Source organism: Emys orbicularis, chromosome 12 (assembly GCF_028017835.1).
Source record: "Emys orbicularis isolate rEmyOrb1 chromosome 12, rEmyOrb1.hap1, whole genome shotgun sequence".
NCBI lineage: Eukaryota > Metazoa > Chordata > Testudines > Emydidae > Emys > Emys orbicularis.
Window position 1 is genome coordinate 41,703,094 of NC_088694.1, and position 15,089 is coordinate 41,718,182.

General features: G+C 43.8%; 1 protein-coding gene across 1 annotated transcript; it reads right to left on the bottom strand.

The window, feature by feature from the left end:
• Window positions 1–11,686: 11,686 nt before the first annotated feature.
• Window positions 11,687–12,625, bottom strand: LOC135886708 (olfactory receptor 4N2-like). The gene has a single exon (XM_065414495.1). The coding sequence runs from the start codon at window positions 12,623–12,625 to the stop codon at window positions 11,687–11,689; it is 939 nt and encodes a 312-aa protein (XP_065270567.1).
• Between the last annotated feature and the right edge of the window lie 2,464 nt (window positions 12,626–15,089).

Genomic DNA, 15,089 nt, shown 5'->3' on the forward strand with positions numbered 1-15,089 from the left:
TGTTCTATTGACCTGAAACAAAGTTATTTCAAACATTTCATTTGGCAGGAAACATCAAAATTTGATGGTTTGTTCCAATGTGAAACAAAAGCAGATTTCAAAATCACCGGACTTCATGTCAAATGGAAATGCCAGACATAGGCGCTGACTTTTATTTTTCCCTGGGGGTACTCCACCCCCACTCTGCCCTGAGGCCTGCCCCCATTCCACCCCTTCCACCAAGGCCCCTGCCTGCCCATCGCTCGCTGCTCTCCACCCTCCCCCAGGTCCCCCTCAAGCCACCAAACAGCTGTTCAGCAGTGGCATCGATCAGCTCTTTGCTGCACCACCGATTAGTTGTGATATTTTTTCCCATCGGTACTCCATGGAGTCGGCGCCTATGATTCCAGGTCCTGCACAGACTAGTTAGAATGCTTTAAATTGTCGTCTGATTTTGGTTACCTTCTTTTTTTGGGTGTGGAAACTGTTGCACTGAAGCTGTGCATGTTCACCATCTTTCAAAACTAGGCCTGACATTTTCCAGTTAGGGGCCTAAATTTTAATCCCTAAATATGGGGCCTGATTTTCAGAGGGCCACTTCATTCAATGGGAGCGTTGGGCGCTCAGCACTTCTGAAAATCAGTATATACCTGGCCAATCACCATTTAGCACTAGGCACTCAAGTTAGATACTTCCTCACCAGGAGACAAAATGTAGCCCTACATGAAGCCCCACAATGTGAACATAGGATCAAGTTTGGGGCCTCCAGAGTTGAAGGTTCAAGCCCCAAATATATGAACTCGTAGGTGTTGATGCAATAAGTCCTCCAGCAGACTCCCAGGCAGCTGCTACTTTGAAGAATGATCAGCCAGTGGCAGAGAGACTAAACACAGAACAAGCATGTTAGCGTTCTGAGTCATAGATACAGTGTTAGGGCAAGCTACTTGTCTTCACTTTCATGGCCTGACCTGTTATCTTTAATTTGCTGTTGAGATGTTGACTCCCACCTCCAACTGGCCCAGGATGTCCGCCTCCATCGCCTGCTCGTTACATCTTCAAACGAGACCCTTTGTGCTGTCTCTTGTGTTGCCACTCATGCTTAGGAGAAGCTCCTGGTAAACAGCCAGAAACTACCTTATTATCATCTTTCAAAACCCTCCTTGAAGCTCTCCTTTCCCGTCATGCCTATAAAAAATGTGACAACGGTTAGGCCACTGGTTTGCTGAGATCACTGCCTGTCATGCTGACCAATACAGCCTCATAGTTGTCTTGCATTCTCCCATCTGTCTGTATCCATCTGTTCTCTCTTGTCTTATATTTAGATTGTAAGCTCTCTGGGACAGGGATCATTCTATTGTTTTGTGTTTGTACAGTGCCTAACACCAGGGAGTCCTGGTCCATGAGTGGGGCTCCTAGTTGCCACTGTAATACAAATAAATAATAATAATACTTGATCAGGATTGTGTGACACAAAGAAAGAAGGACTTCTTGTGACTCTGAGTCAATGGGGAATTCACACTTGGCGTGGTCAGATGGAATAGTGTGTAAGGCCAACCTGAGGGGATCATTTATGGTGGACTGGTGACATTATGGAAACTTATGTGAAAACAAGAGAGAGACCAGCCTTTGTGAAACAGATGTGTTGGTGTAACAGTTGTGATTTAGAGTCCAGGAACCTCCAAAGCCTAGGACACCCTCAAAGAGACTTAGGCACCTAACTCCCATTGGTACTTTTGGCACCAGTGGTGTCTACATTTCTGGGGGCCCAAATTGAGATGACTTAGAGGCCAGATTTTCAGAGGTGTTGAGTGCCCTCAACTCCAGTTCAAGCCAATGGGCTCATCACCTAGGTGCTCATCACCTATCAACATCAGGCCCATGTTGTATCAAGTTGGGCATGCAGCACACCTTCCTATCTACAGTCATATAAGGCCCCCTATTGCCATAGGATTGGAGCACCTCCCAATCTCTAATGTATTTATCCTCACCATGCCCCTGTGAGATAGGGAAGTGCTGTGTACAGATGGGCAACTGAGACATGCGGAAACAAATGGCCAGATTTTCAAAAGTGATTTTGGTGCCTAAAGATGCAGATAGATGCCCAGAGGGATTTCCAAAAGTTCCCCGGGCCCAGATTCTCAAAGGGATTTAGGTGCCTAAATTAATGTCAATGGGAGTTAAGTGGCGGGAGCTTTAGAAACCGACTAGGCATCTATCTGCATCTTTAGGCACCCAAATACCTCTATTAATCTGGTCCAAAATGACTTGCCCAAGGTCCCACCACTCCCAGTGCAGGGCCCCACCCTGAGCTCTGTATCCATACACCCTCAGAATTTGGCAGGTTCAAGATCCTAACCCAGCTCTGAACATTATAGTGGATAACAAAGTCATGTGCTGCCTGGAAAAGGAAAGCTGCTCTGTTAGCTCCAGGCACCTACTGGGGGAGCCAGGATTAGAACCCTGATTTTTAATCTCCAAAACACAGCAGGAGCCTCCCTCCTGCATTAAAAGACACTGCTAGGAACGGCCACTGCTAGCAAGCCCTTTGGCCCGTCTGCACATTCACTACTAGGTGGCAGTACCTTCTCTTACAACATGCACACTGCCAGTGCACCAGAAACTGCCTCCTAGAATTCACACTGGGCTGACTCAAAATCTCACATCTAAACACCCTGGGATTGTAGGCTGTTTGAAATGTGGGACCAAATTATGCAGCTGGAACAATTTGCCATTTTTCTAACGGTAGTGACAAATAACACCCACTGGGAGGGAGTGGAGGCCTGGTCCTGAGATTTAATTCAATTCCCTGTGTGGAACATCATAGCGGTAAAAAGGGGATATTTAATGTTGATTTTCAGTAAGTTTTGGAACGCCGAGGAAGTTCCAGAAGATTGGAAGAAAGCTAATGTTGTGTCAATGTTTAAAAATGATGCAGTAATTACAAGTCTATCAGTCTGACTTTGATCCCGGGCAAGATAATACAGTTGCTGATCCAGGACTCAATTAACAAAGAATTAAAGGAGGGTAACATTTCTAATGCCAATCAACACAGGTTTATGGAGGACCGATCCTCTCAAACTAACTTGATATCTTTTTATGATGAGATGACAAGTCTGATTGATAAAGGATGGACAGGGATGGTGTGCCTAGCCTCTGTTTGCTGGAAGCTAGGAATGGGCGACAGGAAATGGATCATAAGAACATAAAAACATAAGAACGGCCATACTGGGTTGGACCAAAGGTCCATCTAGCCCAATATTCTGTCTACTGACACTGGCCAATGCCAGGTGCCCCAGAGGGAGTGAACCTACGGGTAATGATCAAGTGATCTCTCTCCTGCCATCCTTCTCCACCCTCTGACAAACAGAGGCTAGGGACACCATTCCTTACCACATCCTGGCTAATAGCCATTAATGGACTTAACCTCCATGAATTTATCCAGTTCTCTTTTAAACGCTGTTATAGTCCTAGCCTTCACAACCTCCTCAGGTAAGGAGTTCCACAAGTTGACTGTGCGCTGTGTGAAGAAGAACTTCCTTTTATTTGTTTTAAACCAGTTGCCCATTAATTTCATTTGGTGACCCCTAGTTCTTGTATTATGGGAATAAGTAAATAACTCATATGCATCCGAAGAAGTGGGCTGTAGCCCATGAAAGCTTATGCTCTAATAAATTTGTTAGTCTCTAAGGTGCCACAAGTACTCCTGTTCTTTTTGTGGATACAGACTAATACGGCTGCTACTCTGAAACCTAACTTTTCCTTATCTACTTTCTCCACATCACTCATGAGTTAATATACCTCTATCATATCCCCCCTTAGTGTCCTCTTTTCCAAGCTGAAAAGTCCTAGCCTCTTTAATCTCTCCTCATATGGGACCCATTCCAAACCCCTAATCATTTTAGTTGCCCTTCTCTGAACCTTTTCTAGTGCCAGTATAACCTTTTCTAGTGCCAGTATAACCTTTGGCAGGTCGGCATGTACTCTGGAAGGTTTGCAAGTAAACAGAGCCATTTACAGGTGATTAATTCTGAAGCACCCTTAATGGCTTCCACTTAACATGTTTACATCAGTAATATAAGTTTATATCTTATTGTCAGGTTTCAGAGTAGCAGCTGTGTTAGTCTGTATCCACAAAAAGAACAGGAGTACTTGTGGCACCTTAGAGACTAACAAATTTATTTGAGCATAAGCTTTCGTGGGCATACAGATGCATCCGAAGAAGTGGGCTGTAGCCCATGAAAGCTTATGCTCAAATATATTTGTTAGTCTCTAAGGTGCCACAAGTACTCCTGTTCTTTTATCTTATTGTCCTAACTCCAGACATAGAAATAATACATGCAAACAGATGAGATGAACATACTCAGTAGATCATAAGCTTTGTAATGATACCTTACAAGAGACCTTTTGCATAAAGCATATTCCAGTTACATCATATTCACACTTATAAACATTTTTATAAAGCATATGGACTGCAACGTCATACTCTCTCTGGCCCAGTCTGGTCAGGACTCCTCTCAGGATCAGAACGAAGAAGGTCTGGGGTCCCAGGAGACGGTGGGGGTGGCAGCCATGATGGTGAAGCTCACTACTTCCCCTCCTCTCATCTTTTGGTTAGCCAGCATTCACATCTGTCCATCCAAAGTTTTTTTTGGAGGACCCCAAAAGGTAGTGGTGGAGGTACCAGCACATCTCCTCCTTATTTGTCCAACAGTTAGGCCTAATTTCTGACACACCAACTTGGGTTAATTGTTTTCCAGTCCCACACTTCTCTTGTTTACTAGGCATGAGCTTAACACAGGCCTTGAATAATAGCAGGAGACCGAATTGTTTTGACTAATTCAGTCCTTCTCTCTCCCTTTGCACCCCTAGCTCATAGTGTAGAAATAACATAAGAAAATACCCAGACTCCTCCACTGGGAAACTGACCTTCAAGGCCCTGACATCTGTTACTACAGGGCAAAGGGGTGACCCGGGTGTCCAAAGAAGGGGAGCATTATTAGTATTAGAGGATCAAGAGCCAAGCAGTGCTAGGTGCTGTACAAAAGAAGATAGTTCCTGTTGTGTCTCTCACGGGATCTTTATTGAAGGATGTCTAGAAGATTTGGACACTTGAGTCCCATTAAAACTGATGGAACATGTAAATCCCCTGGACAGATTTGCAAATCTCAGACCAAGCTCTATGGAGGACTGTTGGGATTGCAGTTCGTGCATCTTGACTGTGAAAGTTACTAGTGAGCCTGAGCATTCGTTATGTCTGCCAGCGGCCATTACGGGGAAGCAGACACCTTAAGGACACAGTAGCCTGAACTTTTCAACTGTTTTCCCTTCAAGGCCTTAAGGTAGTTGGAGCTGGTCCCAAGCCGGTTTTCACTGACCAGATAGCAAAAGCACGGGTCTGACCACCACCAATCAAGTGTTAACACTGCAAGGTCCTTGGTCTGAATGTGTATAAAGGTCTGTAAAATGTGTGTAAGACAGAGTTTTTGTACTAAGGTGCAAAGCTCTCCTTTCTTCTCCAGAATAAAGCAACTCCTCCTTATCCCTGTCTGGCTGTTATTGGCTCTCAGCTAGGTGGACCCGATATTTCGGTAACATGACCTCAGTTTCCCCATTTGTATGAATGGGGATAACAATCCTTCCTTCCTCTATTTGAATTGTAAATTCTTCAGGGCAGGGTTGTCTTTCACTGTGTCTGTGCAGTGCCTGCCATAATGGGGACCCTAATCTCAGTTGGGGTCTGTGCAGGACCGGGTATAATAGGTCCCTGGTCTTTGTTGAGGATTTCAGGTGGTCCTATAATTAGGGCCCTACCAAATTCACAGCCATGAAAAACACACCATGGACCATGAAATCTGGTCTTTTGTGTGCTTTTACCCTATACTATATACATACTACCCTATGTATAGTATAGGTTAAATGCACACAAAAGACCAGATTTCACTGGGGAGACAAGCATTTCTGAAATTGGGGGTCCTGACCCAAAGGGGAATTGCAGGGGGAGTCACTAAGGGTCTCTGCATTCAGAGCTGGGAAGCCAGATAGCAGCAGCTGTTGGCCAGGTGCCCAGCTGTGAAGGCAGTGCCCTGCCAGCAGCAACACAGAAGTAAGGATGGCAGTACCATACCATGGTATCCTTACTTCTGCACTACTGCTGGCGGTGGCTCTGCCTTTACAGCTGGGCTCCCAGCCAGCAGCCGCAGCTCTCCAACTGCCCAGCTCTGCCAGCAGAAGTGCAGAAATAAGGGTAGTGTTAGATGAAAAAGGAGCAGATTGACCCAGAGGCGGATTCAGGGCCGGCTCCAGGCACCAGGCAACCAAGCACATGCTTGGGGCGGCACCTGGTAAGGGGCGGCGGGGGGAGCGTGGCGCGGCGTGGCATTCCATGGGGGGGCACTCTGGCGGTGCGGTGCTCGGTGGGGGGGCGGGCTCCAGTGGTGCGGCGCTCAGCGGGAGGACAGCGCGGGCGCGGTGCTCCGGGGGGGTTTCCGGTGGTGCTCGGCGGGGGGGGCGTCGCGGGGCGCTGCGCTCGGGGGGGGGGTTCCGGTGGCGCTCGGCGGGGGGGCGGGCTCCGGCGGCGCGGCGCTCGGTGGGGGGGCGGCGCGTGGCGCGGTGCTCGGCGGGGGTTCCGGCGGTGTGGCGCTCAGCGGGAGGGGCTCGGGGGGCGGCGCTTTTTTTTGCTGCTTGGGGCAGCAAAAAAGTTAGAGCCGGCCCTGGGCAGATTTGAGTATAGGTTCTTTATTGCGATACTTGTTCCCCTGGACCCAATTGTCCAGTAAGCACTGAATTAGTTACAGCACACTCTTTTTGTTTAGGCAAAGTTCCTCCTCTGCCTTGGTGGGTCGTGCACTTATTGGCAAATTTGCTCACTTCAGAGATTCACGGCAGCCCTCAGTTTGGCCACTTTTGTTAGTGGCTCAAACCTGCCATTCACTCAGCTAAACTCATCTCTGGCCAGCATGGGGAAATAGAAGGAGAACAATCCCCGCAGTCTCTGCTGATCCACCTATGGGGTCAGGGGACAGGCCAGGGACCTTACCCTTTGGTGGGACCCACAGTCCAGGACAACTCCTCCTGTATCCAATACGGAGTTGGGGGAATGGGGGAAACCCAGGTCCACCCTCTTCTCCAGGTTCCAGCCCAGGGCCCTGTGAATCACAGCTGTCTACAGTGTTTCTTGTAACAATTGTGTGACAGCTACAGCTCCCTGGGATACTTCCCCATGGTCTCCTCCCAACACCTTTATCCTCACCACAGGACCTTCTTCCTGATGCCAGAGCATTGTACTCCTCAGTTCTCCAGCAACACACCCTCTCACTCTCAGCTCCTTGCAAGCCCCTCACTGACTGAGCTGAGGTCCTTTTTAAACCAGGTGCCCTGATTAGCCTGCCTGTCTTAATTGATTCTAGCAGCTTCTTAATTGACTCAAGGTGTCCTAATTAGCTTGACTGCCTTAATTGGTTCCAACAAGTTCCTGGTGCTCGCCCACATCACAGTTCTCAAAAGGATCATTCTCTTGTAGCTATCTGGCCCAACCCTGTCAGAGTATGTACATGCCTACATCCACTACAACACGCCCAAGACCTTTATTAAGTAATAGAAACACTCACGGTTAGTGAACCCACCTCTGTCTATTACTAATAGCATTACACATTACTTCTACCTTGAAGATATATTTCTTTTCAACAATTTGTTGCCTTAAATGTTCATTATTAGCAGTTCTCAGGGGAGGGAGGAAGGGGCTGTGAACAGTTCTTAGGGGAGGGTGGGGGAAGGGCTGGTTTAAGTAGCTGGGAAAGGGAGGGAGCAGACGATAACATTCCTTTTACCTTCTTTTACACAAAGGGCATTTCTCCTGAAGCTTCTGCAGTTGCATCCTTATCAATCTTTATAACCAACAGAGAAGGAAGAATCTGGCAACTTATATTTTAGACAAAGAAATACTAATGAATTTGCAACTTATGTATTAGACACAAAAATATTGCCTACATATGCCTTTGTTGCCTAATACCATGTCAGCACATTAGCAGCTTATCGTTATACTTAACCCTAAAATATCCCAACAGGTAGCAGTACCACAACCCCCCCACACACAATAACCTTGTGACCCCCCCACAACTCCTTTTTGGGTCAGGATCCCTACAATCACAACACTGTGAAATTTCAGATTTAAATAGCTGCAAAAATGAAATATGCAATTTTTAAAATCCCAAGACCGTGAAATTGACCAAAATGGACAGTGAATTTGGTAGGGCCCTACCTATAATACAAATAATGGTTTAATTGGAGCTAGGACAGTTTACTCCAGCTGAGGATCTGGTCCTGTAACAATATTTTTCATGGGTAGGCTATTCAAAGCCCTCTAAAGCAGACAGATGCCCCAATCTCATTAATATTTCTGGGAGCTGGGTAGACAAATCCCTAAATGACTTTGAAAATCTGAGTCTGTAAACACAAGGGGGCAGAGCTAAGGTGGTGGGTGCAACATTGTCCCGAAATGAGTCCATTATTGTGTATCCTTTGTGTTTTCTGAATGCATAATTGTGTGACGGATTTTCCTAGGTTTTCAAGTAGGAAGATTTCAGAAGGAAAAAAAGAAACAGCTTCAATCGCCAGAATTTTGAAAACTTGCTAGCAATTGGCACAAGAGGAAGAGTAAAGGTTACATTTTAAGGGATTATTTTTCATTATTTGCTTTAAAATAGGTCACTGTTCATAGTTCTTTTTAAACCTATCTCAGCACACACAGTACTCATACTGATCATCTAATGCATCAACTTTCTCCTACTCAAGCATATTGCCTGATTATATCTCCTTCTGTGTTTTAACATAATAAACACTAATAACACAAACCTCCTCACAATGTTTGGTGTAATAATACTTATGTGAACGAAAATGAGCATTGCACAGTCAGTACAAATAAATAAAAGAAAAAGAATCTGTGTTCTTTGTTAAACCTGGTGTAAACAATTGTGTTACCTGCAAAATACTCAGGAGATACACCAGAGATGCCCCATAGATACTAACAAAACAGTACATTGTTATTCTATATATAAACCTGAGTTAATGAACAGATACTACAGAAGTACTACATTGCTATTACTCCATAGATACTACAGTATTACAACAAAGTTACCACATAGATACAGTCAGCAGAATGTGACTTTTCTTTTTGTAATTTGAATGGATAATATTGATATTTATTTTTAAGCATTTGTTTTCAATTTTTATTGATTTAAATTTTCACTATTGTGGAAAATTATGTGGGGATCAAATAATTTTTTAGTGGCAGTAGACTCTGAGATTCAAAAATGTAAAGCTTTATAACTGTTAAAACACACATTGTCACCATCACATGTAAATATATACAAAGTAAATATCTTTAAATCAAACTCTAATAACTGCTCAAGCAGCATTTTTCTTACTTTGCCAAACTGTAAATTTCACTTATTATTGATGTAAATATTCTTTTTGTTGGTTTCTGTGTGTATAGTGAAATTTACCTTTACCAACATTTACAGATAAAAATCTAATCTTCCCACACCTATGCATAGATAATAAAGATTTGCTACAAAGTTATTCCACAGATTATATAGGTTTATTAGATGAAATCTACATAATTACTATATAATTTCTTCATAGATACTACATACTTACAATAGAGTTACTCAATAGCTATTACAGATTTATAACACTGTTATTCAACAGATATTATAGCTATTACATAAAATATGAAGAGTTACTCCATAGAATCAACAGAGTTGCTCCATGTGCTGTACAATTACAATATATATTTTCCTATAGATATTAGAGATACAGCTAAGTTGCTCCAAAGATGCTGTGACATTACCACAGAGTTACTATTAAGTTAGTCCATAAATAGTACAGAGTTACCACTATGTTGTTCCATATATAACAATGAATACTGCATGGATACTACAACATTTCTACTTAGATACTAGAGTTGCTACAAATGGACTCCATATGCAGTACAGAATTACTCCATAGATACTGTAGTTATTAATTGTAATATATCATTTTTGAGATGGTGCGACCAAAACTGCACACCATGGATTTATATAGTGCCATTATAGTATATTCTGTTTTATTATATATCCACTACCTAATGGTTACTAACATTTTGTTAGCTTTTTTGACTGCCTCTGCATATTGAGCGAATGTTTTTCAGAGATCTATCTATGGTGACTCCAAGATCACTTTCTTGAGTGGTAACAGCTAATTTAGACCCCATCATTTTGTATTTATTGCTGGAATTATGTTTTCCAATGCTCATTACTTTGCATTTATCAACATTGAATTTCATCTGCCATTTTGTTGCCCAGTCATCCAGTTTTGTGGGATCCCTTTGTGAAGCTTCACAAACTGCTTTAGACTTAACGATTCTGAGTAATTTTGTATTGTCTGCAAACTTTGCCACTTCACTGTTTGTCCCTTTTTCCAATTTATGAATATATTGAACAACACTGGTCCCAGTACAGATGCCTGGGGGACACCACTATTTCTCTCTCTCCATTTTGAAAACTGACTATTTATTCTTACTCTTTGTTTCCTATATTTTTAACCAGTTACTGATCCGTGACAGATTTTCGTTATCAATCTGCCCAGGACCACAGTTGACCAGGCTGTGGCCACAGGATCTTTTGGAGAGGAGATGACGAGGCACACACCAAGTGTCTAAATTTTAAAGCTTTATTGATAAAACAATAAAATAACAGGAGAGAGTGCTGAGACCGTTCCCATGTCACTCAGGGGAAGAAAGAAAGCGTTAATGCCCCCAGGCCCTAACCCACTTTCATACTCACATGCTCACGGTGTAACATCAGAAGAAGAGGGGGGAAAGGTGGATGGGAGTGCTATCCTGGGCCCAGGCTGTCCAAGAATCTGTTGTGCTCTCCAAGTTGCTCCAGCTTTCAGGAGGGTTTTAAGTCCTGGGCTGCTTTGGGGGTGTTTTTGTCCAGAGCCCTCTGTTCCTGGTACTCTTTATACCAGTACAAACAGGCTTGCTATGGTCTCTTTCCCTTTCCCAAAACATCCTAGCTTCAGGGATGCCTGACTCAGCACCCCCTCTTGTTGTCTCACCTGTGTTTTCAGATTGGCAGCCCTGGGCTTTGTTTTCCTCTCCACTGCCTTTACTGTCCTGCAGGAGCAGGTCAGTGTAGTCGGTTTCCCACGGCCTCTCGGGCAACTTTCAAGCCCCCTTCTTTCTCATCTGTCCGCCAAGTCTCAGCTGTGAGCAGTGTCCTTGGGTGGAGGCCAGCATCTTATCTTTGGACTGAGCTTGCTAGCTGCAGGGTTGAGTTAACCCATTCTCTGCTCTCTTTCTCCTCCCCTTTTGGCCTCTCTTACCTACAAAGGAAACTTCCACTCTCCACTCACACACTTTTGACCCTCCTCAAAATGCTTTGCAGTGCTTGCAACAGAGTTAGCCACATACAATGCTGATCTGCCTTCCCCAGGGGACTCCCTACTGGGAGGGGTGCATTGGGGTGTGACACCTTCCCTCTCATCCCATGATACCTTACTTTGCTTAAGAGCTCTTGGTGAGGGACCTTGTCAAGGGCTTTCTGAAAATCTAAGTACACTATGTCCATTGGATCCCCCTTGCCACATGCTTGTTGACCCCCCTCAATTTCTTCTTCTTCTTCTTCTTCTTCTTCTTCTTCTTCTTCTTCTTCTTCTTCTTCTTCTTCTATTTCCCTCTCCACAGCCCATATCTGCCCAGCAGCCTCTTCATGGCACTGATGATCTCCTTGTTCCTGAGTGTGTAGATGATGGGGTTCAGCAGGGGGAAGACCACGGTGTGGAACACAGCCACCACTTTGTCCAGGGGGAAGCTGCGGAAGGGCCGGCAGTAGATGTAGGTGGCCGGGCCAAACATCATGATGATGATGATGATGTGGGTGATGCAGGTGGAGGCCGCTTTGCTCATCCCCTTTGAGGAGCCACCTGCCCACAGCCGGACCAGCAGGGCCCCGTAGGAGATGAGCAAGAGGATGAAGCACAGCATGGTGACCAGGCCACTGTTGAAGAACATGAAGAACTCCAGCACATAGACATCGGTGCAGGCCAGCTTGATCACCTGGGTGATGTCACAAAAGAAACTGTCCAGCTCATTGGGGCCACAGAAGGGGAGCCGGACAATGGGGATGACCTGGATGAATGAGTGCATGAACCCCACGGCCCAGGCAGCCCCTACCAGGGCCCAGCAGACCCCTCTGCTCACCACAGTGGTGTAGCGCAGGGGCTGGCAGATGGCCACATACCTATCAAAGGCCATGCCCATGAGCAGGTTGATTTCAGCCCCTCCTAGGAGGTGGAGAAAGAAGAGCTGGGCGAGGCATCCCCCGTAGGAGATAGTCTTGTGGTGGGACAAGAAGTGGCTTATTACCTTTGGGGGGATAACAAAGCAGTAGCAGATGTCCAGGAAGGCCAGGTTGGCCAGGAATAAATACATGGGGGAGCCCAGGTGGGGGTCACCCCAGATGCTGAGGATGATGAGGATGTTGGCTGGGAAGATGACGATGTAGAAGAGCAAGAAGAGGACAAAGAGGAAAAGCTGGACCTCCCGGGTCTGAGACAGCCCCAGCAGTAGGAACTCTGTCACCTCTGTGTGATTCCCATGCTCCATCCCTTCAGCATGAGGTCCTGCAATAGAAAACAGGGTGAATGTTATTGTAAAATTTACTATGCACATTATGGTAGTGGTGTGGTGCAACTTATACCATGGCCCCCATTGTACCAGCTGCTGCGAAGATCCCAACTGAGATCAGGGCCCCCATCATACCAAGTGCTTCACAGACATTCAGCGAGAGGCAATCGCTGGCCAAGATGTAAGATACAGCTATATAACTAGGGCTGATTAGAAATTTTCCATCAAAATGTTTAGCTGGTGATGAAGTGAATATTTTTGTGAGAAGTACCTGCTTCCCTTGTAATTAAAACATTTTTTTCCTTGGAAAAACTCAAACCTTTCACTTTGAATTTTTGGGGTTTTTCAATGCAAAATCAAAAATTTCCCCCCTGACAATTTTGACCCAAAATGCCTTTTCTTTTCATTTTAATCTTTGGGGTTTTTTTGGCAGGGGAATGATGGTGACATGTGTGTGCCTGAGTGTCACCGAAAGAATTTGGATGGGGTTTAGTGAGGAGGGGTTAGTCAGATAACCAAACCAAGAAAGTGACAGAGCCATAGAAGCAGAGAGATAAGGGGGACAGGGCACATGGGGAAACAGGAGGGCTAGTAAAGAAGAAGCATGTGGGAATTGTTACTGTGAGTGGTAATATCTTGATATTTCTTCCTTCCTTTTTTTATTCACTTATTCTTTTATCTCATCCTCCATTTATGTATGTATTCCTCCAATTTCTTATGCATGCATTTGATTAGTTGTCCCTTCATTTACAAATTAATTGAAATTATTAATGTAATTTAATCACCAATTCTTCATTTATTTACATGTTCACTCATTGTTTGTTATTCATGTATTTGTTCAATACACCATTTATGTTTTATATATACATTCATCTGTTGTATTCTTCCACTATTTGTTCATTCATTCATGTCTTTATTCTTTTCCTTATGTGATATACATTCATTTATTATTTCCTTCCATTGTTTATTCATTTATTTATACATTAATGTAATCATCTATCCACTTTTTATTTATTTATACATTCTATTCTTAATTTAAACATTAATTTATGTAGACATTAATTTATTCATTAGTTTAATCAATCATTCATTCTTTTTATTCTTTCACTTAGTTATACATTCTATTAACATATTATATATACATTATATATATATATATTCCTTCATGTATTGGTATTCATTTATTTATTTCATGCATTAATGTATTCTTTTAAAAATTACTTATATTTTTATTGACTAATCAATTTAATCATGTATCAATCCCTTCATTTATTTATTTATTTATGCATTCCTACCTGGACTTATTTATTTCTTCATTTATCAATCCAATCATGGATTCCTTCTTTCCTCTAATCCTTCATTTATATGTACATTCTGTTATTCATTTATTTATTTACATAATCATGTATTTATTCCTTTATGTATTTATCTGAACATTCACTGATTGCTTCATTGATTTATTTATACAAGTATTTATCACTTAATTATTAATTATCTTTAACCAATTACATATCCCTTCACATTCATGTGTAGACATTTATTAATTCATTGTAACACTTACTTGGTCTTTTATTTACTAATTAATTTATGAATTTATTTACTTTTTAATTATTTATTTCTACATTCCTTCCTTCCTTCCTCCCTTATTCATTTATTAATTCTTAGGTCCCGATTGTGCAGACACTCTACAGTCCCCTGTCAATCACTGGGATGACTCAGCAACATGAAGTTCAGCACACACATTGCAGCACCATATGTGTGTGTGTGTGTGTGTGTGTTACTTAGTTCCTACTCTAGCCATTTATTAATTAAGATAATCCTGTATTTATCCTTCCTTTTACTCATTCATTCCCCAGCTATTCATTCTCCTGCATTGATTGTCTTGATAAATATGCACCATGGCCAGGCAGTGTGAACAGTGACATTAGAAACACTCCTACACCCTTCCCCCCACTGTATTCCCTGAAAATCCCAAACTCTGACCTCTCCGGGAATGTCTGGGATAGCCAGGGGCTGCAGGTTGGGATTGATGGGGATTGGCAGAGCTGTATGTGTGGAAAATCCAGGGCTGGGATAACAGGGATTGAGGGGCTCTGGCAAAGCTGGGGATGGGGGAAGCCCAGGACTGGAAAGAAAGAAAGAAAGAAAGAAAGAAAGAAAGAAAGAAAGAAAGAAAGAAAGAACTCACCCTGCACTGCCTTAGCTGGAAAGGGGGCACTCAGTCAGGTTCCATCTCTGTCCCCTCCTGCCCTGTGGCCCCCTCCCCTCTGGCTGCCCCTGGCTATATCCCCTCTGTCTGGGAGGGTGCCGGCACCGGGGGTGGGAGGACGGAGCTCTGGGGCCCTGGGGAGCACAGTTGCTGATCGGTACCACAGGGCTTGTTAGCGAGTCTGGGCTGATCTCCGGGACCCCCAAGAGACGGATAGGAGGGGGAGTCCTGACT